This window comes from Macrobrachium nipponense, chromosome 21 (genome assembly GCF_015104395.2).
Source record: "Macrobrachium nipponense isolate FS-2020 chromosome 21, ASM1510439v2, whole genome shotgun sequence".
Taxonomy (NCBI): domain Eukaryota; kingdom Metazoa; phylum Arthropoda; class Malacostraca; order Decapoda; family Palaemonidae; genus Macrobrachium; species Macrobrachium nipponense.
The window spans coordinates 65,676,376-65,703,429 of NC_087212.1; the positions used below are offsets into that span (position 1 = coordinate 65,676,376).

Here is a 27,054-nt window from a genome sequence, read left to right on the forward strand (position 1 = left end):
TACTTTTAAAACTTCACTATGAAAGGCTATTAGAAAGAAAAATTTGGCATAGTAGGCATAACTTACCCATTGTAAGGATCTAGTACAATTGCGCGAGGATCTTGTAGTCCTTTATTAATGAGAACTTTTCTGTACTGACCATCTAGCTTGGAAACTTCAATGGTATCTTTACCTTTATCACACCAATAGAGATTCCGGCCAACCCAGTCAAGCGCTATGCCATCAGGGCTTTGCACTGCAGAGTGAAGAACCTGGAAAAATTTGGTGCAAAGCTCCAATAAGAGATCCTCAAACTATTCAAAACGTTTAGTAATTAATAATAAATGCAAAGAATAGCTCATGAACAAAAGTTCAAGAAGTAATCTTTTAAGAATATTCTTGTTGGCTTTTCCCATCAGAATTCTTCTAATATTTTCCAAAATCCATATCCATCAGTACGTATTCAGTTCCAACATGGGTCAGGAGGAGGTCTGTTGTAATTTAATAATGGTCCACCATTGTACAACAATAACCAGAAAAATTTACACAATCAATCACTCACTGAAGATCATTAGCCTTGAAAAATAAACAAGAATCTTATTTTCTAACAAATACAAAACTTGGTATTCCATCTTTATTCTTGTGATTAAAATAGAGATGTATGTACTTTAATTTTTAATTGCATACTTTCAACAATGGAAGTCCATTTAAAGGTCCACAGTTTCTAAACACTGTTCTAAAGCAGAAAATAGTTAAACATTTCAAGCCTTTTTTCAGTCCATTATCTTTACTTTTTTCTTTAAACTTTAGGAAAAATAAAGTACTATTATGAACAAGTTAAATGAGAGACGTCCACTCTTCTGCTAACCACTGAATAATTAAATCACATGTTCTGATCATAATCAAGCTTTACTAATTGTGTAGCAAATATAAGAGCACTTAATCATTGTTATGGAACCATTAAATTGCCAGTGATCTAAATGTAATGTCACTTAATGACAATTTGAACTGCAGATGGATTTATTCCAATACTGTTCTTTCATATTCACTATTACACGCTGATGGAAATCACGATTTTCTTGGGTGTTTCTTTGTTTTTGTTCTCAGAAAAAGAGTTAACATCAATAATATCAGACAAAACTACATGCATGAATTTTCTGCATAACCAACCCAAAGTTATTAAAAAGAACAATTCTTCCTCTTAGTTGAGAATTTAGTATACTGTTTAGGTCTTCACACAAATATGAAAAACTTTTATAATTTGTATGTGTGGCATTGGGCAGAAACAATAAAAGATCATGATAAGAAACTTATAAAATAAGAAATTACTAGAAAATTCATATACGTACAGTATTAGATGATATATAACATACAAGGCCTCATAACCATCTTACCTTTGGCTGGCTGTCATTACACATTTTCTTCACAGATGAGGAGAGATGTGTAACATCTGACCAATATATACAATTTTCTACATGGTCATAGTCCAATCCTACTGCATTGGTGAGATTGGCTACCAGTAAGGTGTTATTCTTTCCATCAATTCCAATTTGTCTGATGTAGTAACGATTGGAAAAGATCAGTTTTGGTTTTGCAGCTGAAAAAAAAAGGTTTTAGTTTGTTTTTAATCAGATACCAATCATCTGATTGTCTAATTTCAAGTTTCATACAACTTCCAAGGAAGTTGTAATATTCACTCACTGAAAATTGAACATCAAACAGAGATTCAACATATCAAATCAACCATATTTACTGATGCAGGATATATTACAACCACACACAATATAGTAAAATAACTTAGTGATGGGTGTTGTCTTGCATTATGACTACATGAGTAATTGATATCTAAATTTCAGCTTACCCAAAAGCCTGATCAGACTTAAAATAAGGAGGCAAGTGTATTAACCAAACTGATGGTCAGGCAGATGAACAATCTCCTTTCATGTCCATGGTCTACATACCTAGAATCAAGTTTCACTGACATCTACTGTCAAATGTAGGAGGAGGTGCAATGACAAGGTAAATGTTGCACCCTGAATTAGAAATAAAAACCCCAATAGATAAACAAACTCTTTTCATGCAAATCTAAGTATGATGGGTTGTTTATGCACCATTTCGACAGAAAACCTTTGAAATGGGGAAGATGAGCACCAATGATAAAGTAAGCATGACAGATACACTAACGGACAGACAAATGGATAATCTCTCTTCATGCACACTGAAGTACGTACAATGGTCTACATTATTTTCATGCTAAAATACCTTCACCATGTAAGAGGAAGAGGAGTCAAGATGACAATGTAAGCATAAAAGATGTACTATTGCGCAGCTATAAGGAAAATTTTCCTACATGTATGTCTAAGCACAACAGTAAACAGTCTCATTAAAAATAAAAAGGAAACGCAATTAGGAAATGACAGAACAACAACATAAAAATCACCATAATGATGAATAAAAACTATTCAAAAGTGGAGGAAATACACCAAGATATAAGAGGGAGCTTAGATTGTATTCGAGCAGTATGTAGTACTAATAGCCTTTTTCTTTCCAGACCACAAAGAATAGTACATTTAGTTTTTATAAGTGACACAAAGCAGCTCTCCTATGAACTGTGACAACAGCCATATACTAATTAAATACAAATCCCTTTCAACTTGAATTGAAATTTATATTCTCAATTATACACAACAGATGTCTCCTAAATTAACAAATCTGTGTTTTAGAGGAATAACATGATATCTCACCTAATGCAGGGAACAATCTTTGTACAGTTAGCAATAAATATTTGTCAAGTAACTACATACAGTAACATGCAAAAAAACAATCAGTAACTTACTTGAGTTGGCTCTGCATTTGTGGCCATCTTGTTCTGATATGTACCCTTCAGCACATGAACATTTATAAGAACCTATAGTATTCTGACAGAAATGAGGGCAAGGATAATCTTCACATTCATCTATGTCATCACATAACTTAGCATCTGTTGGGTTGACCTTATATCCATCGTTGCAACGGCACTCATATCCAATGTCCTTATCTATGCAGGTGTGTGCACAAAGTCTGGCATTTTCTAAACATTCATTAAAATCTGAAATAAAGGAAAAGGAAAGAAAATGTTAATAGGGTACTATTAAAAAGAAACTTAAACAAACACTTGAAATATATATATATATATATATATATATATATATATATATATATATATATAATATATAGGGATAAGGGATTTTGACGTAGGAAAAATCTATTTCTGGGCGAGGAAGCCGTGTCGCCTAGTGAAATACGTTCCTTTAGCGCTATTTCTAAGGTAAATTATTGCTAAAATACCAGAGAACTGCTAAATTGGACATGCCAGAATATCCTAACTCGCTCACCCTTTCTAAAAGGGTGTCAGTATGAATCTGGGGCGAGTGCAAAACACTACCACAGCAGCCTCTTCAATTAGCCTTTTCCACATCAAAACCCCTTAGAAAAGGGGAGCCGTGCTACGGCTCACTCTCTGCTACCGCGAAGGTAGCGTCAGGGTCGACATACCTGCAGATAGCATTCTAGCTTGGTGACTAAGTAGGGTGGGAGAGACAGGGTGGGATTTCACTGGGCGACACATCTTCCTCGCCCAGAAATAGATTTTTCATACGTCAAAATCCCTTTTCTGGGCTCAGCCGTGTCGCTCCGTGAAATTGTACCAGAGAAAGCACCAAGCTAAAGACATATAAGTTAAATGACAATTCAAAAATAAAGGGTTGAAAGTGAAAAAACAACTAAAAAAAGTGAGAATATAATAAACTAAGATACACATAGTATAAAAATATATCATAGCCTTAATCGACACCATATTTTAAGGCTAAAAAAGTATATAAATTTCAGTTACAAAAATACGGATTTAAATTGTAATACAATAACAATATGTACAAATAAAACTTAAACTCTAAATTTGAACATCATAGTATGGGCTGAGGTAGCTTAGGTAGATTGTTGATGAGGCTGGCGGAAAGAAAATGAGGAAAAATTAAAGCCACTGCAAATTGTTCATGCTGTAGCAGGGGACACTGGTCTGCCCACTGCTACTGTCGGGTATTTAAGAGCCTTCAAGGACTTAAGGTAATGGCGTTTAAAAACTGAGGGTGACTTCCAACCAGTGTACTTTTTAAGATCATCAAAACACATATATTTGAAAAATTTAATAGTTGTTGCAATAGCTCGGATGTCATGCACCTTCGTAAATGATCCTGGATTAGCTTTCTTTATAAAATACAAAATTTGTTGCCTTATGCCCTTCAGAGAAATGGTCCCCCCAGCTTCCCTAATGAAAAGCGGGCCTTCCAAATGGCCAGATGTCCTAGAAAGGAAATCCTTCAGTGTTTGCACAGGGCACAATGATGGATCCTGCAGAAGCGGGACAATTTTCCATGGCGACCACCTATCTAAAGGGTCCTCATTCTTGGCGAGAAATGTCTGATCTGGTGAAAGCAACACGTCCCCCGAAGGTAAAAATTCTATATGACTTGGGTCTCTAGATAAAGCTGACAACTCTGAGACCCTAGCACCTGAAGCCAGACTTAACAAAAATAGTGTCTTACGCAATAAGGATTGATAATCACATGCCAAGTTGTCTGTATCCGAAGCGAGCTTAAGTACATCGTTAAGAAACCATGACACCGTCGACGGTCTCTGTACAGGCCGAAGACGTGCACAAGCCCTCGGAATAGACGTGAAGTACGACTCAGTTAAATTAATACCAAATCCGATCTGGAAAATCTTTTTCAAGGCTGATTTCGTAGTTGTAATTGTGCTAGCCGCCAAACCTTATTCAAATAACCTCCTGAAGAAGGTGATAGCTACATTAACTGACATATTTTGGATATTGGACCCATTGAGGAAAGCCGCCAATTTCTTAACTGCTGAATCATATTGGCGGAGTGTTGATTCCCTTTTGTCTGACTCCAAGAACGAAATGTTTTCTGGGTCTATGTCCTCACCACTCCATCCTGCAAAATTCATGAAATCCATAAAGTTAGGGTTTTGTGAAGACCTGAGGAATCAAACACAGTCTTCGTTTGTACTTGTTGTGACAAGCTCGAGTTCGGAAGAGAGTGAGGACGGAGACCCAATTCTAGGAGAAGAGGAAACCAGTTGCTCTTCGGCCAATGTGGTGCTATGAGTGCCACTTGACCCTTGAATGACCTCAACTTGTTCAGAACCTTCAGAAGGTTCACTGGAGGAAATAAGTAAATTTTCTGCCATTGGTTCCAATCTATGGTCAGAGCATCTGTAGCGTAGGCCAGAGGGTCCAGGTTGGGGGCTACGTAACATGGGAGTTTGTGGTTCGCCTCGGTAGCAAACAGATCCACTTCCAGACCCGGTACTATGCTGCAAACCTTCTTGAATGACTTCCAGTCCAGTGACCATTCTGATTCCAGTGGGACTGAGAGAGAAAGTGCGTCCGATACTACATTATGAACTCCTGCCAGGTGAGTAGCTGACAGATGCCAGGTGTTCTAGGCCGCTAGAGAGAAGATTGCTATCATTACGTGGTTCACATGGCTTGATTTTGAACCGCCTCTGTTTATGCAGTGCACTACTACTGCACTGTCGAGAACCAACCTGATATGAGTCCCCTTTGGTGGGTGAAGTTTCCTCAACGTAAGAAGCACAGCCATAGCCTCCAGGACGTTGATGTGGAGCTTCTGGAACTGAGTCGACCACGTCCCCTGAACCTTCTCGTACTGCGAGTATCCCCCCCAACCCGTCAGAGACGCATCCGTGTGCACCACTAAGGACGGAGGAGGAAATTGCAGCGGAATTGTCTTCGCCAAGTTTGATGCCTTCGACCAAGGCCGAAGACGTTTCTTCAGGATGGCTGGCAACGGAGCAAGCCTGTCCCAGAACCTTGCATTGGCCTTCGAACGCCAAACTCGATTGATATCCTTGAGTTTGGCCTTCAGCAGGACATCTGTCACGGAAGCAAACTGGAGAGAGCCTAAGATCCTCTCCTGGCTTCTCCTGGACGTCTTTTTGGATTTCAAGAATTGTCTTGTCGCCTTTGCAATCTCCTTTCTCCTTGCCGATGGAATGGAAAGAGTATGCGAATCCAAGTCCCATTGGATACCTAGCCACTGGAACCTTGACTCTGGAGACAGGCGGGACTTGCCCCTGTTGATTTTGAACCCTAGGTGTTCTAGGAAAGTCATGACCTTTTTCGTGGCTTTCATACACTTGTCCTTGTCCATCTCCCACGCTAGCCAATCCGTCCAGATACGCTACTACCATTATACCCTGAGACCTTAGCTCCTGCACCACCGACTCCGCTAGCTTCGTAAAAATCCTCGGGGCTATATTGAGCCCGAAGGGCATTACTTTGAAGGAGAAGGCTTCCTTCCCTAATTTGAAGCCTAGAAACAGACGGAAGTGCCGAGCTATTGGTACATGATAGTAGGCGTCTGTAAGATCTATAGAGGTGGTGACGGCCCCACGGGGAAGTAAGGTTCACACCTGAGAGATGGTCAGCATTTTGAACTTGTCGCAATGAATGTACAAGTTTAAACGGGACAAGACTAAGATCACCCTTCTCTTGTCGGTGCCTTTTTTCGGAACACTGAAAAAGCATCCCTGGAACTTCAGTTTCCTGGTTCTCAACACTGCTCCTTTTTGGAGAAGCTCCAGTGAGTAGTCTACCAACTCCTGTGTTGGTTCTTGATAGAAGGTGTTGGGTGGAGGAGGACCTTCGATCCAACTCCAGCCTAGGCCCCTGGATACTATGCTTTTCGCCCAATTGCTGAACCCCCAACGATGACGAAAGTGGTACAGCCTGCCTCCTACCTGAGAGTCCTCATTGAGAGGATGAGGGTCTTGTCCCTCTTCCTGTTCTTGAACCTCTAGCACGGCCGGAGGCTCTGGTTCCGCCACGTTGGCGAAAGGAACCCCTTACTCTGCCACCCCTCCCAAACCTGTTAAAAGGCTGAAATGCCTGAGACTCAAAGGTTGGGTTAAAGGCAGGCGACATTGTGTACGGTGTTGGAGCTTGTTGGGTAGGAGACGGGGCCAACAGAACCAATTGATGCTGAGGCTGTGCCTTGGATGTCGAAGGCTGTGGTACTTGCTGTACTGGTACAGCCTGGACTAAAGCTTGTTGTTGAGCTGGTTGGAAAGGTTGGAATCTCCTTTGTTTCTTTCTTGGCCTCGAACCTGAGGAGGAGGACTCTGGTTTCCTTTTATATGGAATACCCCGGCGTAACCTGATGCTTTGGTTCAGGCGTGCTACCTCATGCTGAACCTCGTTAACCACCGAGGGCGGGAATAGATCTGCGCCCCAAATTGAGGAAGCCAGAAGCTTGTTTGGTTCATGCCTAATTGTAGCTTCGGATAGGACATGCTTCCTGCAATTCCTCCTAGCCACCGGAAAATCATACAGATCGCATTGCATGCTCAACAGTAGTGACTTTGCAATAACCTTAAACAGTGGCTCCTGTGCGTACTCAAGAGCCGCCGTCTCGGTCATCACTAATGCGTTAAGAGACCTTACAAGACGTGACCTAGCATCGAACTCTGTTTGAATTAGAGCATCCGACAGCCTAGGAAGGCGTTCACTGAACATAGTGATTGCACAATCCGGCTTAAGCTTCCCCACAGAGAAGGTTGCCGGCAGATCTACCCACAAATCCTCCCCGCTCGGAAGAAGCAGAGATGTAGGGTCTGTTTCTCTAAGCTGGGGCATGGGCTCATCACGTGTCACTGCTTGAAGAGTAAGCTCCGCCACCTTAGTTGTAAAAGGTAACGGGGTTCTCTTCGTCTGTTGTGAACATAATGAACAGGCCCTTAAAGGCCGTGATCCTAGTGTTCGCGCAGTTCCACTCCTCAAAACTGCGGACCCATGATTGTTGAGCCTGGTCCCTCGAAAGGATGACAGTTTCCTTCGGAACCTTATCCTCCCTAACAAGAGCAGCCTCCGTAAGCCGGACATAGCCGATGAAAGGGGGCTGTAAGCCTGCGGGGAAGAACTCGAAGTCCTCGAGTTTTCGGGTACCGCAGCCTTCTATCGTTAACATCCCATTAATGTACGGAGCGAAGTTCGCTACCTTCCAAGGGTTACTGGGATGAAAGGGAGGGAGAGTGGAACCGTCCGGCATACTCTGGCCTTGCACTAGGTTACTAGGATGGGCCGAACCTGCTGCACCCTGCTGAAGACCTGCAATTAGAGACTCCTGAGCGCCCAGTCTCTTAATCACCTCCTCAAACCTTGCCGTAACCGTACTGACTAAGGATCCTAGGTTAGTGACCTGTTTTAAAATATTCGTGTTGAACAGGTCCTGCCCAGCGGGAGAGGAATCCCCCTTCTCCTTTGGTACCTTATGAGGTATCAGGACCTTAGAAGTTGATGGTAAAGGGCTCGAAGGGGAATGGTAAGATTTCCCCTCCTTTGACCTTGGTTTAGAGGGCTTCGACAGGGACTTCTGCCTGGTTTTAGCATCTACGGTATGGGATGTCGGAACATTTTTAGGGAGGTTGCCATATGATGTTTTTGGTACTGAAGCTCTTTTTTTGCAGTGTTTTTGCCTTAAGTTTTTTCACTTTAGGTATCGCCGAGGAGGGTTGCAACCTAGAAGGAGGCAAACCCCCGGTGAAACCCTGGAATGATCTAGAAGAAGGAGAGGAAGAGTTAGAAGTACTCAAGGAATGACCTTGAGGACTTAGAAGGCTAGCCTCATCAACGCTCTTACCCATACCCATATCATGTGGAATGGGTACATCTCCCGTAATCGGAATTGGCACTCCTCCCAATACAAGCTCCCGTAACTCCTTGTCTTCTTGTTGCGATACCAGTTCTTGAATAGTATCAATTATGGGAGCTGCAACTTCTGGGACCACGTAGGCGGTTTGTTTCCCTGCCGGGAAGATTAAAGCCGCCATGTCCTGGGAAAGGATGTAAGGTTTCGACTTCCCAACATTCCGTCCGAACCCTCCTACCCAAACCTTGAGGGTGGAGAGAGCAGCATCCCTTGCAGACTGATCCGCCTGTAAGAAATAAAATATGTTAACCTTGAGCTTAACTTACTATGCTATCGGAGATGATCGGGCTAAAAGTTCAGTAAATACCCTATTACTATACGAGACCATTAAGTAAGGGCACAAGGAACGGGTGACTTACGAAGAAGTAACCCGAGTTACCAACTCGTAGCAATTAAAGCAGTTTTCATGATGCCATACCACAGAGTTCTCTAACAGCACAGCACAGGGGGCATGGCCCCAGCAAACATCGTGCCCGCAAGGATCCTGGAGGATGGCATGACAGCCGGGAACCAGACATTGGGTGGCCTGTAAATATAATGATACATGAGTATCGCCATGTAACAAGATATGAGTCGCTCAAGGAAAAATTATATTGAGCCGGAGTGACCCGGATTAAATAAAAATATGCATCCAGGGAACTAATGCTAAGCGCATAAAAATCAACACGGAACCATGGTAGCCCAGAGGACAATACATTCCGGGTAACCCAGAACCTCCTATTGAAGCTATCCGATCAGGGAGAATGAAATACAAAAGCGCAAGCAACGGGCTATCCCGGGCGGCAATGAACCCGGAGGTTTAAAGAACTAATAAAACGAAACAATAAATAAATAATGATTCTATATTATTATCTCTGCCTAAGAAGGTATAACCTTCCGAAAACAAAACCCTCGACGAAGCCGTGGAGGCTGGAACGAAAACCCGCCATGGGCGGGGAGGGAATGTCTAAGGCGGTCGGGTGAAAACATTCAGAGAGGCGGGAGAAGCCGAGCACGCTCAGACTACTGCCAACTCCGAAGAAGGTTGGCTGAGAAGCGACACCCACCGACCAAAGGCCTGAGAGGCCCCCCCTTCACACCCCCCGCAGAGACTCGGGTCAGTCGTCAGCGACAACCTGAGCGAGAGAAGCACCCACTCAGGGGGGGCCCCGAGCTGAGGGGGAAAAGGGGGTGGGGGGGGGGGTCGGTAGGGGTGACGATCACGTGACCCAGCGGCTCCCTGTGATTACTGGATCGCGAGGAAGGCGCGGGGGTAGGCTAGCCAACACGATCACCCAAAGGAAAACATGCACGAATAGTACACAAATAAACAATAAATATTTAAAAGTAATGTAAAATCATGCACTAACACAGGGGGGGGGGGGGGGGGGGGCGGGGGGTGGGGGGGGGGGGGGGGGGGGGGGGGGGGGGAAAAACAAGGGAAGGGAAATGAACATAAAACTATAAAAATGCCTAACAGCCAGGTAGGGCCACCCGATAAGGATGTCCCTAACCAGGACAAAACCAGAATGGCCTAATGCCGTAACGATACATATAAGTAAACCGAACGGCAGAGGTAGGCATGATAACGAAAGAGAAATAAAACAAAATCATAATGAAAAGTAGTAAAACTATAACGGTGGATACCCGATGAGGCACGAAACAAAGACACATGCTTGAAAGGAAACCCCCATGGAAAGCACGAAATAAACAAAAATATAAACATAAGCATATACACGATCGACAAAAACTGCCATCCAAGAAAAGGGAAATAAGAGCACTGATATACATCTCGGTTCACGAAGTATGGGAGACCACGCGAAACCGAAACGACACCAAAGGGGAACGCGTAATGGCGGCGCCCAGCCTCGTCAGCGAAGGCGACGCCAGACAAAACCCTAAATAAAAGGACCACAAGGGTCAAAATCACTCCCTAAATAGTGCCGAAAAACCAGTACTTAACTTGGATGGGGAGGCAGATTGACGATCCATAGCTAACAAACACAAGCCAAAAAGGCAGATAAAAACAGAACGCAAAAATAATGTGCAGCTCTCGTAATGGCTATCAAAGGAATGTCGACCCTGACGCTACCTTCGCGGTAGCAGAGAGTGAGCCGTAGCACGGCTCCCCTTTTCTAAGGGGTTTTGATGTGGAAAAGGCTAATTGGAGAGGCTGCTGTGGTAGTGTTTTGCACTCGCCCCAGATTCATACTGACACCCTTTTAGAAAGGGTGAGCGAGTCAGGATATTCCGGCATGTCCAATTTAGCAGTTCTCTGGTATTTTAGCAATAATTTACCTTAGAAATAGCGCTAAAGGAACGTATTTCACGGAGCGACATGGCTGAGCCCAGAAGTATAATATATATACCCTATATAGAATATATATTATATATATATATATATATATAATATATATATATATATATATATAGATATATAATATATATATATATATATATATATATATATATATATATATACACACACACATACATACATACATTCATACATACACACACACACACACACACACACATATATATATATAATTGATATATATATATATATATATATATAGAAATATATATATATATATATATATATATATATATATAATATAAGGTATAAGCCACGAAGGAAAGATAAACAATGGAGTTTCTGCAAGATCTTTCGACTTAATGTCCTTCACTTAGCAGACAAAGCGCCTCAGTGGCGGGTGGTTGGTATGGTGTTGGCGTCCCACCTCGGTGGTCGCGGGTTGGATTCTCGGCCATTCCATTGAGGAGTGAGATATGTGTATTTCTGGTGATAGAAGTTCACTCTCGACGGGGTCGGAAGTCACGTAAAGCCATTGGTCCTGTTGCTGAATAACCATTGGTTCCATGCAAAGTAAAAACACCATACAAACAAACACTTAGCAGACAAACTGACTTACATGTGAAATTGAGAGTACAGAAAAGGTCGTATAAGTGACAGATAGGGATTATAAGGAGATTAGTACCTAGAATCTAACACACCTGGAAAATGAGTAACCTTTCCAAACAAGCATAAACATGGGTACAATTTAAGAACAAAAAGATTAAGTCCAACTGCTCAGACACAGGGACAAGACAATTAAAGGATTATACAGGACAACAGCTGACCACATTCAGATACATATACAAAGAATATATCTCTAAGGCAACTAATTTTTATTTAAGTCTGTAATTATATCTTTGAGGTCATTCTTAAACATGTTACAGATACAAGGGTCTAAATGAAACAGGCCACGACTAATATTAAAATTACAATGGGAAGTAAGTTGTATTATGGCAGATTCTAAAAGATTTCGTGATAAGACATCTTTTGATCTTGCAATTACTGAACTACCCAATCCAATTTATCCAGTGGTTATTTTCACTTAAATGAATGAATATTGCATTAGATGTTTGCCCAGTTTTGACAGAATATTTGTGCTTAGAAGTAAGATTAAAACAGCATAAATATTCTGTGAAAACTGGACAAACATCTAATGCAATATTCATTCATTTAAGTGAAAACAACCACCGGATAAATTGGATTGGTAGTTCAGTAATTGCAAGATCAAAAGATGTCTTATCATGAAATCTTTTAGAATCTGCCATAATACAACTTACTTCCCATTGTAATTTTAATATTAGTCGTGGCCTGTTTCATTTAAACCCTTGTATTTGTAACATTTTTAAGAATGACCTCAAGGATATAATTACAGACTTAAATAAAAATTAGTTGCCTTAGAGATATATTCTTTGTATATGTATCTGAATATGGTCAGCTGTTGCCCTGTATAATCCTTTAACTGTCTTGTCCCTGTGTCTGAGCAGTTGGACTTAATCTTTTTGTTCTTAAATTGTACCCATGTTTATGCTTGTTTGGAAAGGTTACTCATTTTCCAGGTGTGTTGGATTCTAGGTACTAATCTCCTTATAATCCCTATCTGTCACTTATACGACCCTTCCTGTACTCTCAATTTCTCATGTAAGTTAGTTTGTCGGCAAGCCATTTTTGGCGCCGTAAAGTGGTTTATCAGCATTAGTAAGAGGTTTTTGGCAATGACTGGTGCTTGTGGCATCATAAATGCCATTTATTACCATAATTACTGTGACGATCTGGTTATCAACAATCAAACTGGAACAGAACCCCCAACATTAACCAGGGACTTTCCTAAGCATCAAATTCAAAACAGAAAGGGAAAAAAGACAACAAAATTATTATTTACATGTTTTGGTCACACAAGAAGAAACAGAATTCCATAAGAATCCTTTATATCAGCCGGCAGAGGACACAGTAATGATTGTATATGTACACATACATACATACATACATACATACACACACACACACACACACACACACACACACACACATATATATATATATATATATATATATATATATATATATATATATATATATATATATATATATATATATATCTATATATATATATATATATATATATATATATATATATATATTAATGTGAATTTTTGCCACTTAAGCACATAACTTGCTTATACCCTCAAGTATTACGCCAAACAACCGTTACTTAATATAAAATTCACTTTATCTTTGGAATAATTTACATCCAAGGGAATTATAATTGACTAGTGCATCTTCCTCAGTCAGGATTCGAACTGGTGCATTTTAGTTTACATACAGTCTTAGACAGGAGAGTTATAAGTTGGTTTCATCTGTGCTTTACGTATTCCTGTCAAGTTCGGGTTCTGCACTTAGAAGTGATATTGATTCATCTCATGCATGACAGATGATCGTTAAGTTCGACACCACTTTTGGCTAATTATGAAATTATGTCACTTAGACTTCGACTATTTCACTAATGATTGTATATGTACACATACATACACACACACACACACACACACATATATATATATATATATATATATATATATATATATATATATATATATATATATATATATATATATATTAATGTGAACTTTTGCCACTTAAGCACATAACTTGCTTATACCCTCAAGTATTAGGCCAAACAACCGTTACTTATATATAAAATTCACTTTATCTTTGGAATAATTTACATCCAAGGGAATTATAATTGACTAGTGCATCTTCCTCAGTCAGGATTCGAACTGGTGCATTTTAGTTTACATACAGTCTTAGACAGGAGAGTTATAAGTTGGTTTCATATGTGCTTTACGTATTCCTGTCAAGTTCGGGTTCTGCACTTAGAAGTGATATTGATTCATCTCATACATGACAGATGATCGTTAAGTTCGACACATTTTTGGCTAATTATGAAATTATGTCACTTAGACTTCGACTATTTCACTATAACTAAACCAAAACCCACTGGTTCGAATCCTGACTGGGAAACATGCACTAATCAATTATAATTCCCTTTGATGTAAATTAATCCAAAGATAAAAGTGAATTTTAAATCAAGTAATGGTTGTGTGGCGCAATTCTTATGGGTACAAACAAGTTGTGTACTTAAGTGGTAAATGTTACATATATATATATATATATATATATATATATATATCTATATATATATTATATATATATATAATGGTTTTGCCACGAAGGAAAAAAAATGAAAAGCGAGATAGCCAGCACTTTCGGTCTAGTTCGACCCTTTACTCAGGCATAACTGATCTTACAGAGGAAAAACATAGTCCAAGTAGGCTTAGTAACCAAACTGACACTACAAGATTAGCAATAAGGTCGATTTCACTCTACAGAAACGAGGAAACGCCTGAGGGCAGTATAAGCGAATTTTTAGGCAGCCACACCTTGGAGGAGACACACGCGGCCAACAGATGATTCATCCAGAAAACAATACATTTTGAAGAAGAAAAAAAAAAAAATAAGAGGGGGCATATACAACTTATTACCATGAAATTTACAAAAATGATCCCCAAAAAAATTATTAATAAGAAAAAGACGAAAAAAAAATATAAATATATCAAGCAAGAGAGAGAGGGAGAGAGAATATCGTGAGAGAGAGAGAGAGAGAGAGAGAGAGAGAGAAATTATAACTATTAACATGTGGGACTAATTTATTAGTAGTTCATTTATATATATATATATGTGTGTGTGTGTGTGTGTGTGTGTGAGAGAGTGTTTGTGTGTGTGTGTGTTTGTGTACACATACAATCATTACTGCGTCCTCCGCCGGCTGATGCGAAATTCTGCTCTTCATGACTTTATCTACCACAAATCTCTACTCATCTCTTGCCTTCATTCACAGTCCTCGTCGGTACGGGTGTGGGTCTTTCAAATCTTTTGGTGCCCACAGGATTCCAGCTGACACTTATCACATACTGATCTCCGAGTGGCTGTGTGAAGGACATATCCACGGCATCTCCAGTTGCCTGTTCTGATTACCTCACCTAAATGTGGAATTTCCGTGTTTTCCCTAACGGTATTATTTCTAACTTGAATCGAGTATCTTATTTCTAATATTTTGTTTGTTTGTTTGGTGCTTTTACGTTGCATGGAACCAGTGGTTATTCAGCAACGGGACCAACGGCTTTACGTGACTTCCGAACCACGTCGAGAGTGAACTTCTATCACCAGAAATACACATCTCTCAGACTCTCACACCTCAATAGAATGCCCGAGTATCGAACTCGCAGCCACAGAGGTGGTACGCCAACACCATACCGACCACGCCACTGAGGCAACTTCCTGAAGGTGTACAAACACACATACATGCGTACATATAATTTAGTTAAAGGTAATTTTATCTCACAAAAAACATGTTCTGTTAACAGACTTTTGCTTCGTTGAAGGGCAGAAAAGACAAGTGAGACGAAGCACATCACGTGTGCAGTTCTCGGCTGAACCAAAGTTACGGGTTAAATGTACAGTAAGTGTGTTTTTCACTCGGTGCAAATCTCCCCTAATTGCCTCTATACCTTCTTATGTTTTTCTTATTATTCTAGTGCAACGTAATCATACTGCTTTTATGTCGGTAAGTCCCCGAAGAAGGCTAGAGATGCCACAGACAACAGCTCAGGGGGAGAGGGAGAGTGTCTATGGTTCATTAACGGACGAAACTGATTCAAAATGGGATGAAGTGCAAAGTTTCTTTGAAAAAAATATCACCCTGACAAGACTATAACAAACTGTTAAAAACATGCTATCTCTCACTTTAAGACGATTTTAAAATGCGGGCAATAACAAACACCACTAACATGTTTATGGTGAGAAAGAACCACAGAGACTCGAAAAGAATGTCGCTAAAAGAGATAGGAAAGATCAAAAACCCCAGAAGCACAGTTGCATGCCACTTGTATGGAAAGAGACTCCCCTTCCAAACAATACCAGCTCTCCTCCCCTTCGCTTTTCTCACCACCAACCATATGCGCCAAAAACTCTCCAATTACAGGTGAATTAAGAACAAATTTGTATGTTTCATCTACGTACTTTGTTCATATTTTTTCAAACACTTCTGCATTCTAGGCTTGACTACTTCGAGTTAGGATATTTTTGGAGGTCTGGAACGGGTTAATCCAGTACCCATAATTTCTCAAGGAGTAAAATCCGTTTGATTATAGACCAAATCGGATGAAGCACAGTCTTCTGGAAAGGCTTCAGTCCATTATCGGAAGAAAGACACCATATATATATATATATATATATATATATATATATAATATATATATATATATATATGTGTGTGTGTGTGTGTGTGTGTGTGTGTGTGGTGTGTGTGTGTGTGTGTGTGTGTGCGTGTGGAAGCATCTTTTCTAAGTTGTTATTCAATCGACTAAAATACGGTTGTATTTCCACAAATTAACACAAGAGGTTGGGCTGGACGGTGCGCCGCTGGCCTAGTCAATTGTTTCATAGTTCGTATCCTTTTAACTGGACTCACCTAAATTGGATGTACGTTGATCTACTTTGCACTGCATGTTTCAAAATTGCTACAAGAAATTACACACAGGAAATATATAATTTAATACTAAAAACACCCTAAAGACCTGGTAGCTAGCACTTGACTAAGGACGAATCGTTAGAAAGAAAGATATGAAAGGTGAAGAGAACAAAATAAGAAAGAAAGATATGAAAGGAGAATGAGAACAAAACGAGAAGAAAGATATGAAAGGAGAATGAGATCAAAAGCAAAAGAAAGATATGAAAGGAGAATGAGAACAAATGCAGAAGAAAGATATGAAAAGAGAAGGAACAAAAGGAGAAGAAAGATATGAAAGGAGAATGAGAACAAAAGGAGAAGAAAGATATGAAAGGAGAATGAGAACAAAAGCAAAAGAAAGATATGAAAGGAGAATGAGAACAAAAGCAAAAGAAAGATATGAAAGGAGAATGAGAACAAAAGGAGAAGAAAGAGAAAGGAAGGGTGATGAGAACAAAGCAAAAGAAAGATATGAAAGGAGACAATGAGAACAAAAGCAAAAGAAAGATAAGAAAGGGAGAATGAGAACAAAAGGAGAAGAAACGATTTGAAAGGAGAATGAGAACAAAAGAGAAGAAAGATATGAAAAGGAGAATGAGAACAAAAGGAGAAGAAAGATATGAAAGGAGAATGAGAACAAAAGGAGAAGAAAGATATGAAAGGGGAATGAGAACAAAAACGGAACAAAAAGAGAGATTGAAAGAGAATGAGAACAAAAGGAGAGAAGATATGAAAGGAAAATGAGAACAAAACAAAAGGAAAGAAGAAAGATATGAAAGGAAAAGAAATGAGAACAAAAAAGAAAAAGGAAAGAAAACAAAGATATGAAAGAGAATGAGAACAAAGGAGAAGAAAGATATGAAAGGAGAATGAGAACAAAAGGAGAAGAAAGATATGAAAGGAGAATGAAAAGAAACAGAAAAGGAGAAGAGACAAAAGGATGAAAGGGGAATGAGAACAAGCAAAAGAGAAAAAAGAATATGAAAGGAGAATGAGAACAAAAGGAGAAGAAAGATAGAAAGGAGAATGAGAACAAAAGCAAAAGAAAGATATGAAAGGAGAATGAGAACAAAAAGGAGAAGAAAGATATGAAAGGAGAATGAGAACAAAAGGAGAAGAAAACGATATGAAAGGAGAATGAGAACAAAAGGCAAAGAAAGATGAAAGGAGAATGAGAACAAAGGAGAAGAAAGATATGAAAGGAGAATGAGAACAAAAGGAGAAGAAAGATATGAAAGGAGAATGAGAACAAAAGGAGAAGAAAGATATGAAAGGAGAAATGAGAACAAAAGAGAAGAAAGATATGAAAGGAGAATGAGAACAAAAGGAGAAGAAAGATATGAAAGGAGAATGAGAACAAAAGGAGAAGAAAGATATGAAAGGGGAAGAATGAGAACAAAAGGAGAAGAAAGATATGCAAGGATACAAGAACAAAAGCAAAAGAAGATATGAAAGGAGATGAGAACAAACAAAAGGAGAAGAAAGATATGAAAGGAGAATGAGAACAAAAGGGAAAGAAGAAAGATATGAAAAGGAGGGAAGGAGAACAACAAAAGGAGAAGAAAGATATCCCGAAGGGGGCTAATGAGGAACAAAAGGACAAAAGAAAGATATGAAGGAGAATGAGAACAACAAAGGAGAACGAAAGATATGAAACGGAGAATGAGAACAAAAGGAGGAAGAACGATATGAAAGGAAATGAGAACAAAAGGAGAAGAAAGATATGAAAAGGGGAAAATGGAAGGAACAAAAGGAGAAGAAAGATATGAAAGGAGAATGAGAACAAAAGGGAGAAGAAAAGGATATGAAAGGAAAAGAATGAGAACAAAAACGGAGACGAAAGATATGATAAGGAGAATTGAGAACAACAGGAGAAGAAAGATATGAAGGAGAATGAAAAGAACAAAAGGAGAAAAGAAAAGATATGAAAGGAGAATGAGAACAAACAGAGAAGGAAGATATGAAAGGAGAATTGAAAAGAACAAAAGGAGAAAAGAAAGAATATGAAAGGAGATGAGAACAACAGGAGAAGAAAGATATGAAAGGAGAATGAGAACAAAAGGAGAGAAAAGGATAGAAAGGAAAGAATGAGAACAAAAGGAGAAGAAAGATATGAAAGGAAAAAGGGAAATGAGGAACCAAAGGAGAAGGAAAGAATGGAAAGGAGAATGAAAAGACACAAAAAGGAGAAGAAAGATAGAAAGGAGAAATGAAAGAAACATAGGAAAGAGAAGAAAAGGAACAAAAGAAAAGAAAGAAAGGAAAGGAAATGAGAACAAAAGGAGAAGAAAAGATTTGAAAGGGAGAATGAGAACAAAAGCCAAAAGAAAGATATGAAAGGAGAATGAGAACAAAAGGAGAAAGAAAGATATAAAGGAGGAATGAGAAACAAAAGGAGGAAGAAAAGCATTTAGGAGAATGAGAACAAAAAGCAAAAGAAAGATATGAAAGGAGGATGAGAACAAAAAGCAACAAGAAAAGATATGAAAAGAAAGAAAATGAGAACAAAAGGAGAAGAAAGATATGAAAGGAGAATGAGAACAAAAGAAGAAAAGAAAGAGATGAAAAGAGAATGAGAACAAAAAGGAACGAAGAAAGATATGAAAGGAGAATGAGAACAAAAAGGAGAAAGAAAGATATGGAAAGGAAAATGAGAACAAAAGGAGAATGAAAGATGTTGAAAGGGCCAAAAATGAGAACAAAAAGCAAAAAAGAAAGATATGAAAAGGAGAATGAGAAAAAAAAAAAAAACAAAAGGAGAAGAAAGATATGAACGGAGAATGAGAACCAAAAAGGAATGAAGATATGAAAAGGAGAATGAGAACCAAAAGGAGAAGAAAGATATGAAAGGAGAAAACTGAGAACAAAAGGGAGAAGAAAGATATGAAAGGAGAATGAGAACAAAAGCAAAAGAAAAGAACTAGATGAAAGGAGAATGAGAACAAAGGAGAAGAAAGATATGAAAAGGAGAATGAGAACAAAAGGAGAAGAAAGATAAAAAGAAAGGAGAACATGAGAACAAAAGGAGAAGAAAGATATGAAAGGAGAATGAGAACAAAAGCAAAAGAAAGATATGAAAGGAGAATGAGAACAACAGGAGAGAACCGATATAAGAAAGGAGAATGAGACAAAAAGGAGAAGAAAGATATGAAAGGGGAATGAGAACAAAAGGAGAAGAAAGATATGAAAGGGGAATAAGAACAAAAGCAAAAGAAAGATATGAAAGGAGAATGAGAACAACAGGAGAAGAAAGATATGAAAGGAGAATGAGAACAAAAGGAGAAGAAAGATATGAAAGGAGAATGAGAACAACAGGAGAAGAAAGATATGAAAGGAGAATGAGAACAAAAGGAGAAGAAAGATATGAAAGGAGAATGAGAACAAAAGGAGAAGAAAGATATGAAAGGAGAATGAGAACAAAAGGAGAAGAAAGATATGAAAGGAGAATGAGAACAAAAGGAGAAGAAAGATATGAAAGGAATGAGAACAAAGGAGGAAGAAAGATATGAAAGGGAGGAATGAGAACAAAAGGAGAAAAAGAAAGATATGAAAGGAGAATGAGAACAAAAGGAGAAGAAAGTATAGAAAGGGAGAATGAGAACAAACAGGAGAAGAAGATATGAAAGGAGAATGAGAACAAAGGAGAAGAAAGATATGAAAGGAGAATGAGAACAAAGGAGAAGAAAGATATGAAAGGAGAATGAGAACAAAAGGAGAAGAAAGATATGAAAGGAGAATGAGAACAACAGGAGAAGAAAGATATGAAAGGAGAATGAGAACAAAAGGAGAAGAAAGATATGAAAGGAGAATGAGAACAAAAGGAGAAGAAAGATATGAAAGGAGAATGAGAACCAAAGGAGAAGAAAGATATAAAGGAAAGAGAAATGAGAACAAAAGGAGAAGAAAGATATGAAAGGAGAATGAGAACAAAAGGAGAAGAAAGATATGAAAGGAGAATGAGAACAAAAGCAAAAGAAAGATATGAAAGGAGAATGAGAACAAAAGGAGAAGAAAGATATGAAAGGAGAATGAGAACAAAAGCAAAAGAAAGATATGAAAGGAGAATGAGAACAAAAGAAAAAAAGAAGAAATATGAAAGGAGAATGAGAACAAAAGCAAAAGAAAGATATGAAAGGAGAATGAGAACAAAAGGAGAAGAAATATATGAAAGGAGAATGAGAACAAAAGGAGAAGAAAGATATGAAAGGAGAATGAGAACAAAAGGAAAATAAAGATATGAAAGGAGAATGAGAACAAAAGGAGAAAAAAGATATGAAAGGAGAATGAGAACAAAAGCAAAGTTCTTACTGCACAAATGTTCGTCGGTGCGATCCCCACAATCGTCATGGCCATTACACAGCAACGCCAGGCTGACACAGTTATTATTATCGCATTTGTGAGTGCCCACTGGACAGCTGTTTCCTAAAAGGGATGAACCGCTGACGGCTGTAAAGAAAAGAGAAAAAGGACTAACTTCATTACTCGACATCATTACTAAGTCATGGAGGTTAGCTTGCGCATAAAATCTATGGTGAGGTCAAATCTAAGAAAATATGAAAACCATCAGTGGCGTAGGTACACTTTTGATAATTTACTATTCCTTGAATATATAACTCACTGTCACATGATTTATATATCACTGGCAAAAAGAGGTATTCTTTAGACCTTGACTGACTGCACAGGTGAGGAATACATACTGGGTGTAGGTCCTGGCCGGTTTCTACTTTATTTGTACGCCACTGACGAGGGACTCCTTCGTCAGTAGTTTAGAAATAAACTCATACACCGGTCAGGAACTTTAACCATTATGTTATTGCCGATCTTTTCTTTCAGTAATATATATATATATATATATATATATATATATATATATATATATATATATATATATATATATATATACACACACACACACAGAATCTCTTGGTTAATTTTTATTATTAGATACGCATGTCATTGTCATAGCCACAATGTCCTCTTAACTTCTAGAATTCTTCACACTTTTTGGATACGTGGTCACTACGGAGCCTCAGATCCAAATGCAAGTATGTGAAGTCATTCTGATGTCCTTAGCAGGATTCGAACCCGCATCTAGATATTAGAACGAGGTCACGTGGTCAACCTGACCACGAGAGGTAAGGTGACAAATTTTAATATAGTAAACTAAGAATACAACATAATGACAAAAATAAAACACATCCCACTATTGATGTATATAGACATGGACTCTGAACCAGATAGTAGTTTTACACTACTTTCTACCTTGCACACAAATCAGTCACTATATATATATATATATATATATATATATATATATATATATATATATATATATATATATATATATATTACATCTATATATATATTACAAGTTTCCTGCAGAAATCATAAAAAGTATAAAAAGCAAAAGTAGTGAATGATAGACAACACAAAAGTTCAAGAGGTGCATGTATATCTGTCTGCTGCACAATCCATCACTGAATGCACCTTAAGTAGTATCACAGGTGCATACTACACGTAAAATATATATATATATATATCTTGTATATAACTGATTATTTTTACTCGTGCACGAATCAAACGCCACTTCCAAGTACTAATTACATATAATATCATTCGTGTAACCTGCTTAACATTATTCTCCCAGGCAATACGAAAACGCTGATTAGATTCCTCCTGAAAGGTACAGAATGTCAATCATCGGGCGCTATCAGGTTAATCTGCAGTGCTCACAACCAGTTGGATCTTCAAGACTTTCAGCAACTGTAGCAGACTTTTCCTCAACTCGACTTGAATGTTCTGAACTGAATTCATGGGAGGGGAATGCTTCATTCTTTCTTAATGTCCTCCACGTGAGTACACCGACGTCAGAAGTTAGGAAATAAGCCTACGATGGGAGCTATGAGTATGAAGATTTTTCCGACAGCCATTACACGAAAAATTTGTGCAACGGTATCAGGTATTGCAAAATTTGCCAGTAATAAAATACACACTGGCTATGATTTATGAAAAAATAGTAATGAAGTGCGCAGGAACCTATTAATATTTAATAAAACTAACTGAAAAATGTTAAACCCAGGCTGACTGCAATTGCAAAGATATGTTGATAAACGTGAAAAAAAATGTCTGAAAACTGACAAAATCCAAATACATAAAGCTTAGCACAGGATCAACATCAACACAGCCTCTTTGCCGTTGTTAACACGGAAAGAAGCCATAAAGAGAATCATCGTGCACTGTCATTCGACAGTTTCAATTAATCATGGTAATAAGCCTCGCTACATGGGATGGGACACGAAGACTGACTGGCACCGCATGGCACAACGGAGCCATATGACAATGTCATTTGTCAGACAAGTACGAAGAATATCGAGGAATATCATCATCTACCTGGACAGGCTGCAATTCATCAGTCATTCCAGGTGCAGGACTGTGGGCTTCATTTCATGACCTTAGCTGGTTGCTGCCAGAATAATCATGAAAACAAGCTTCCCTATATGGTGTGACACGAATGATTATTCATTCTTGTCTTCAGAATGTAGCTATGACATGAGAGTATGTCAACCACGAAAACAAATTTATCTTGTAGTGTATCACTAAAGTGACAGATACTCTAACGCCACCACCTTGGTACCAGGAAATCTACAGCCTTAAAATTACAATAATCTACATTTCACGACTCCTGCCTCCTGAGTCTTACGTCGTTAATGAAGGTCGAGGTGAGGTTGGTTGTCGACGAACATTATTAAAAGATGAGACGGAAGGACGAAAAGGGTAGTTAGCAGAACAGCCATCCCACTCAGTCTCTCTCTCTCTCTCTCTCAGACATACACTTCTCTCCCATGAGTGGTCCACGCACCTGTCTGACCTTGATGATGCCCATTTTTTAATCAATGTGTAACGTCTCCTTTAAGTGCAGACTTCTTGAATATTTCTGCCTTCAGAATCAACACCATATCCTCCTTTTATTTGCTTTCCAATCTCAGATTACTTCGATTACAATGCGTCTACTTGAACCAAGAAAGTGACTAAAGAAAATTCAACTAGGAGAGTAAAAACATTCTTCATTTTAGTAACAAATATCAACATCGCACATGTCTATTTGCAACCTATTCAAGAAAGTGCTGCACAACTAAAGCGAGCAAGAAAGGTGTCCGGAGAGGAGAAGAAACATGTAATCAATCGTATTCAGACACTTCAAGCACAAAAAAAAAAAAATATCAGAATGTTCTGCCCGACCAGGATCTCCCAAAGTTAGCACTAAAGCTGTTTCTTGTCTTGGGCACGTGAAAACCAATGGCATAACTCTTCAGCTTTACGTGAACTTTATTTCCACACACACGCACAAACACACACACACACACACACACACTATATATATATATATATATATATATATATATATATATATATATATATATATATATATATATAGTATAAACACGTACATACCAAAGTATGTAAGACATAACTTCCTGTTCCTCATTTTTGTCAACATACACACCGTGGGTAAGCATCCATCTTCCTACACAAATCTTATACACCAATAAATATCTCAGCTAAACGCATCAGGCTGCTATCAACACTGGCAGACTGCTACAGAAAACTAAGTTCACAAGAGAAGGCGGTATCAAGAGTGGAGATAAACAAAATAAAGGTAAAGAACAGGCAAGTTCATCAATCACCTAAAAATGAACAAAGAGAATCAACAGTAACAAAGGACCACCTCTCCAGAAGTCTTCTGTATTTACCTAATGAGGCACATATTGTCATGCGAGTCAGAATAAGGATGATTTATGTCAAGGCAGAAGTGGGCTCCGAACTCACCGCATTTATAAGAGGGAAAGATGGCTTGGCATCCCAATCACAGGTACAATAAAACAGGAGATCCAAGGTGATAGAAAGCTCGCAAACTTGTCGGATTTGGTCTCTCGTGAACACGCAGTGATGATGATGATGATGATGATGATGAGAGAGAGAGAGAGAGAGAGAGAGAGAGAGAGAGATCGGTTACATGCAGATGATAGGTTCCACACCTCCATGGGTGGGTGATTACCTCGTCGAGACCCTCTCCTCGGTGGAACTTAAATATTAGACTGCAGTTACTTACGGATCTAATTTCGGGACTGGATACAAGGTGCCAGACAAAGTTACAATTGCGCCCTTTATTGGGGGTCGTTGAAATGACCGGTGTCATTAAGTTCGGGGTCATGCGACAGGATATCCAGATCTTGTTTACCCTCCTTAAATTTGAGTGGGTGTTGAGTGGTGATGGCTAAGATAAGTGAAGCAGAGAATTCCATTTGTTACCATACTAGATTCACATCAACCGTGTCTAGGCCAGTCCCTTACGACGCTCCTGATTGGCAGTTGAAAAGCCAATCACAGGGCTGGAAACTCTCAGTCTCTCTCGAGTTCACATGAGTAAGATCTAAGTTCCACCTCTCCTGAGAGATACGTCTTTCAAAAGTATCCCTCAGGAGAGGTGGAACGTACCTATGTGAGCTCTCTCGAGAGACTGAGAGTTTCCAGCCCAGTGATTGGCTTATCAACAGCCAATCAGGAGCGTCGTAAGGGACTGGCCTAGACATCAAATGCACGGTTGGTGTGAATCTACTATAGAAACTACAAAGAAAGATACAGTAATGAGGAAGTCTGTACCTCCTGGGGAAAGGGTAATTGCAACATTCAGGTTCCTTGCAACGTTTCCTGGTCTGCTGAAAAGAGCAAGAAATCAAAACACCACAACTTGGGCACATATAGTACATAGGGCAAAACTGAGGACTATTACGGGGGGGGGCGGGGGGGGGCCCAAAAACTGCAGACTATTGGGGGAGGGGGAGGGGGGAGCCAAAACGGGCCAGACTATTACCGGGGGGGGGGGAAAGGGGGGCAAAACTGCAGACTATTACCGCGGGGGAGGGGGGGTGGGCAAAACTGCAGACAACTACCGTGAGGGTTTATTGTATTGTTTTTCTTGACCCTGCCTTTATGAGAAAGAGAGAGATGCAACAAACAGAGACGGGCATTAAAATGGAAAAACACACTACTAAAAAAAAGGAGAAAGAAATTATCTTTGAAGAAGCGGATATGAATAAACCATATTATATTCTATACTATATAGTCAGTAACTGCTACCTTCAATACTTAAACGAAAACACGCAGAAGTCGGTATTGTGAAGGTGAATATTTGCCGACGATTTTCTCGTAAACCTTTCTTTACTAAATAGCATAAATACTGGCGAAGGTTAGATTGAAAACCCTTTCAAAACTGCAAAACCAAGGCTACTACGAAAGCTGCCTAAAGGGTGGCGATATTAAAGGTAAATCTGAACAATATCAGCACAAGGGAGAACCTATAAAAACCGGGATGTTAGGAAACGTTCGTTTTACCATTATTTCTAATGCTTTCTCGTGCCATACATCATCTACCTGATACAAGACTTTGCCTTTTATAGTCTCGCCAACTTTGCTCTTTTACCTGCAGAGTTTCCTTCAACTCTGCCCTTTCCAAGGCCCCTCGACCAGATCTGGATCTCTTCCAGAATAAAAGGAAAAAAAAGTTGTTGCCAGTCACGAATCCCACCTTTCGTCAGACTGTCTTCGTAATCGAGAGGTAACTTTTTTTTTTTTTTTACGAACAAACAAACCAATCGAGGTAAATACATCACTTTTCTGTCCAGGGTGACGAGGCAGAATGCCTAAGATCGCAGAGAAAATTCCCCACGATTTCCAACGAGACGAGTTTCCTACCGCTCCATTATCGCGTGGATTGTGTGCCGACGTAAGTGACTCATCGGTAGCTGTTAAAAACATTCACATCTCAACGCGGCATGAGTCAGAAAGCGTGTCTGAGTCCGACCACAACGACAGGTGCCCCAAGCTGTTTTCTCTCTCTCTCTCTCTCTCTCTCTCTCTCTCTCTCTCTCTCTCTCTACCTTCCCCAGCCGGCGACCGAGTCACTGCAAGTTTAGTATATCTCATCTACATGTTAGTGAAATGTCTCAAATGACCACAAAAAGAAGCAAGACATCACTTGTCATGAAATACTAATAATTTAAGTTCGCTCGATATATGGAAAAAATTAAGAAATAAAACTGTGTAAGTAATTCTCAAAAGCCCTAAATCATTAACAGTGTAGAATAGTCTGTTTTTACAGGACTGTTCTACTTGAGTAGAAAATCCTTACATATTGAAGGCATTACAACCAATAAAGGGGTTCTTTACATTGAAAAATAAACCTAAAACATATCCTCTGTCAAATAATCTAATGAGTCCATGAATGAATACTATCCCGCATGAGATCGGATCTTTCCCTTTACAAATTTTGTTGTGAGATCGATTTGTTGCTCGTTAACCTTCCAGCACTGCGTCCTTTGTAGAGC

At 39.1% G+C, this 27,054-nt stretch overlaps 1 protein-coding gene across 1 annotated transcript in view; it reads right to left on the bottom strand.

Annotated features, from left to right (window-relative positions):
- The window catches only part of LOC135198099 (prolow-density lipoprotein receptor-related protein 1-like), an 875,913-nt gene that overhangs the window by 216,564 nt on the left and 632,295 nt on the right, over nucleotides 1–27,054 (bottom strand). The window contains 4 exon segments of the mRNA XM_064225548.1: nucleotides 67–251; nucleotides 1,374–1,576; nucleotides 2,816–3,067; nucleotides 20,978–21,115. Coding sequence (XP_064081618.1) covers nucleotides 67–251; nucleotides 1,374–1,576; nucleotides 2,816–3,067; nucleotides 20,978–21,115 — 778 coding nt within the window.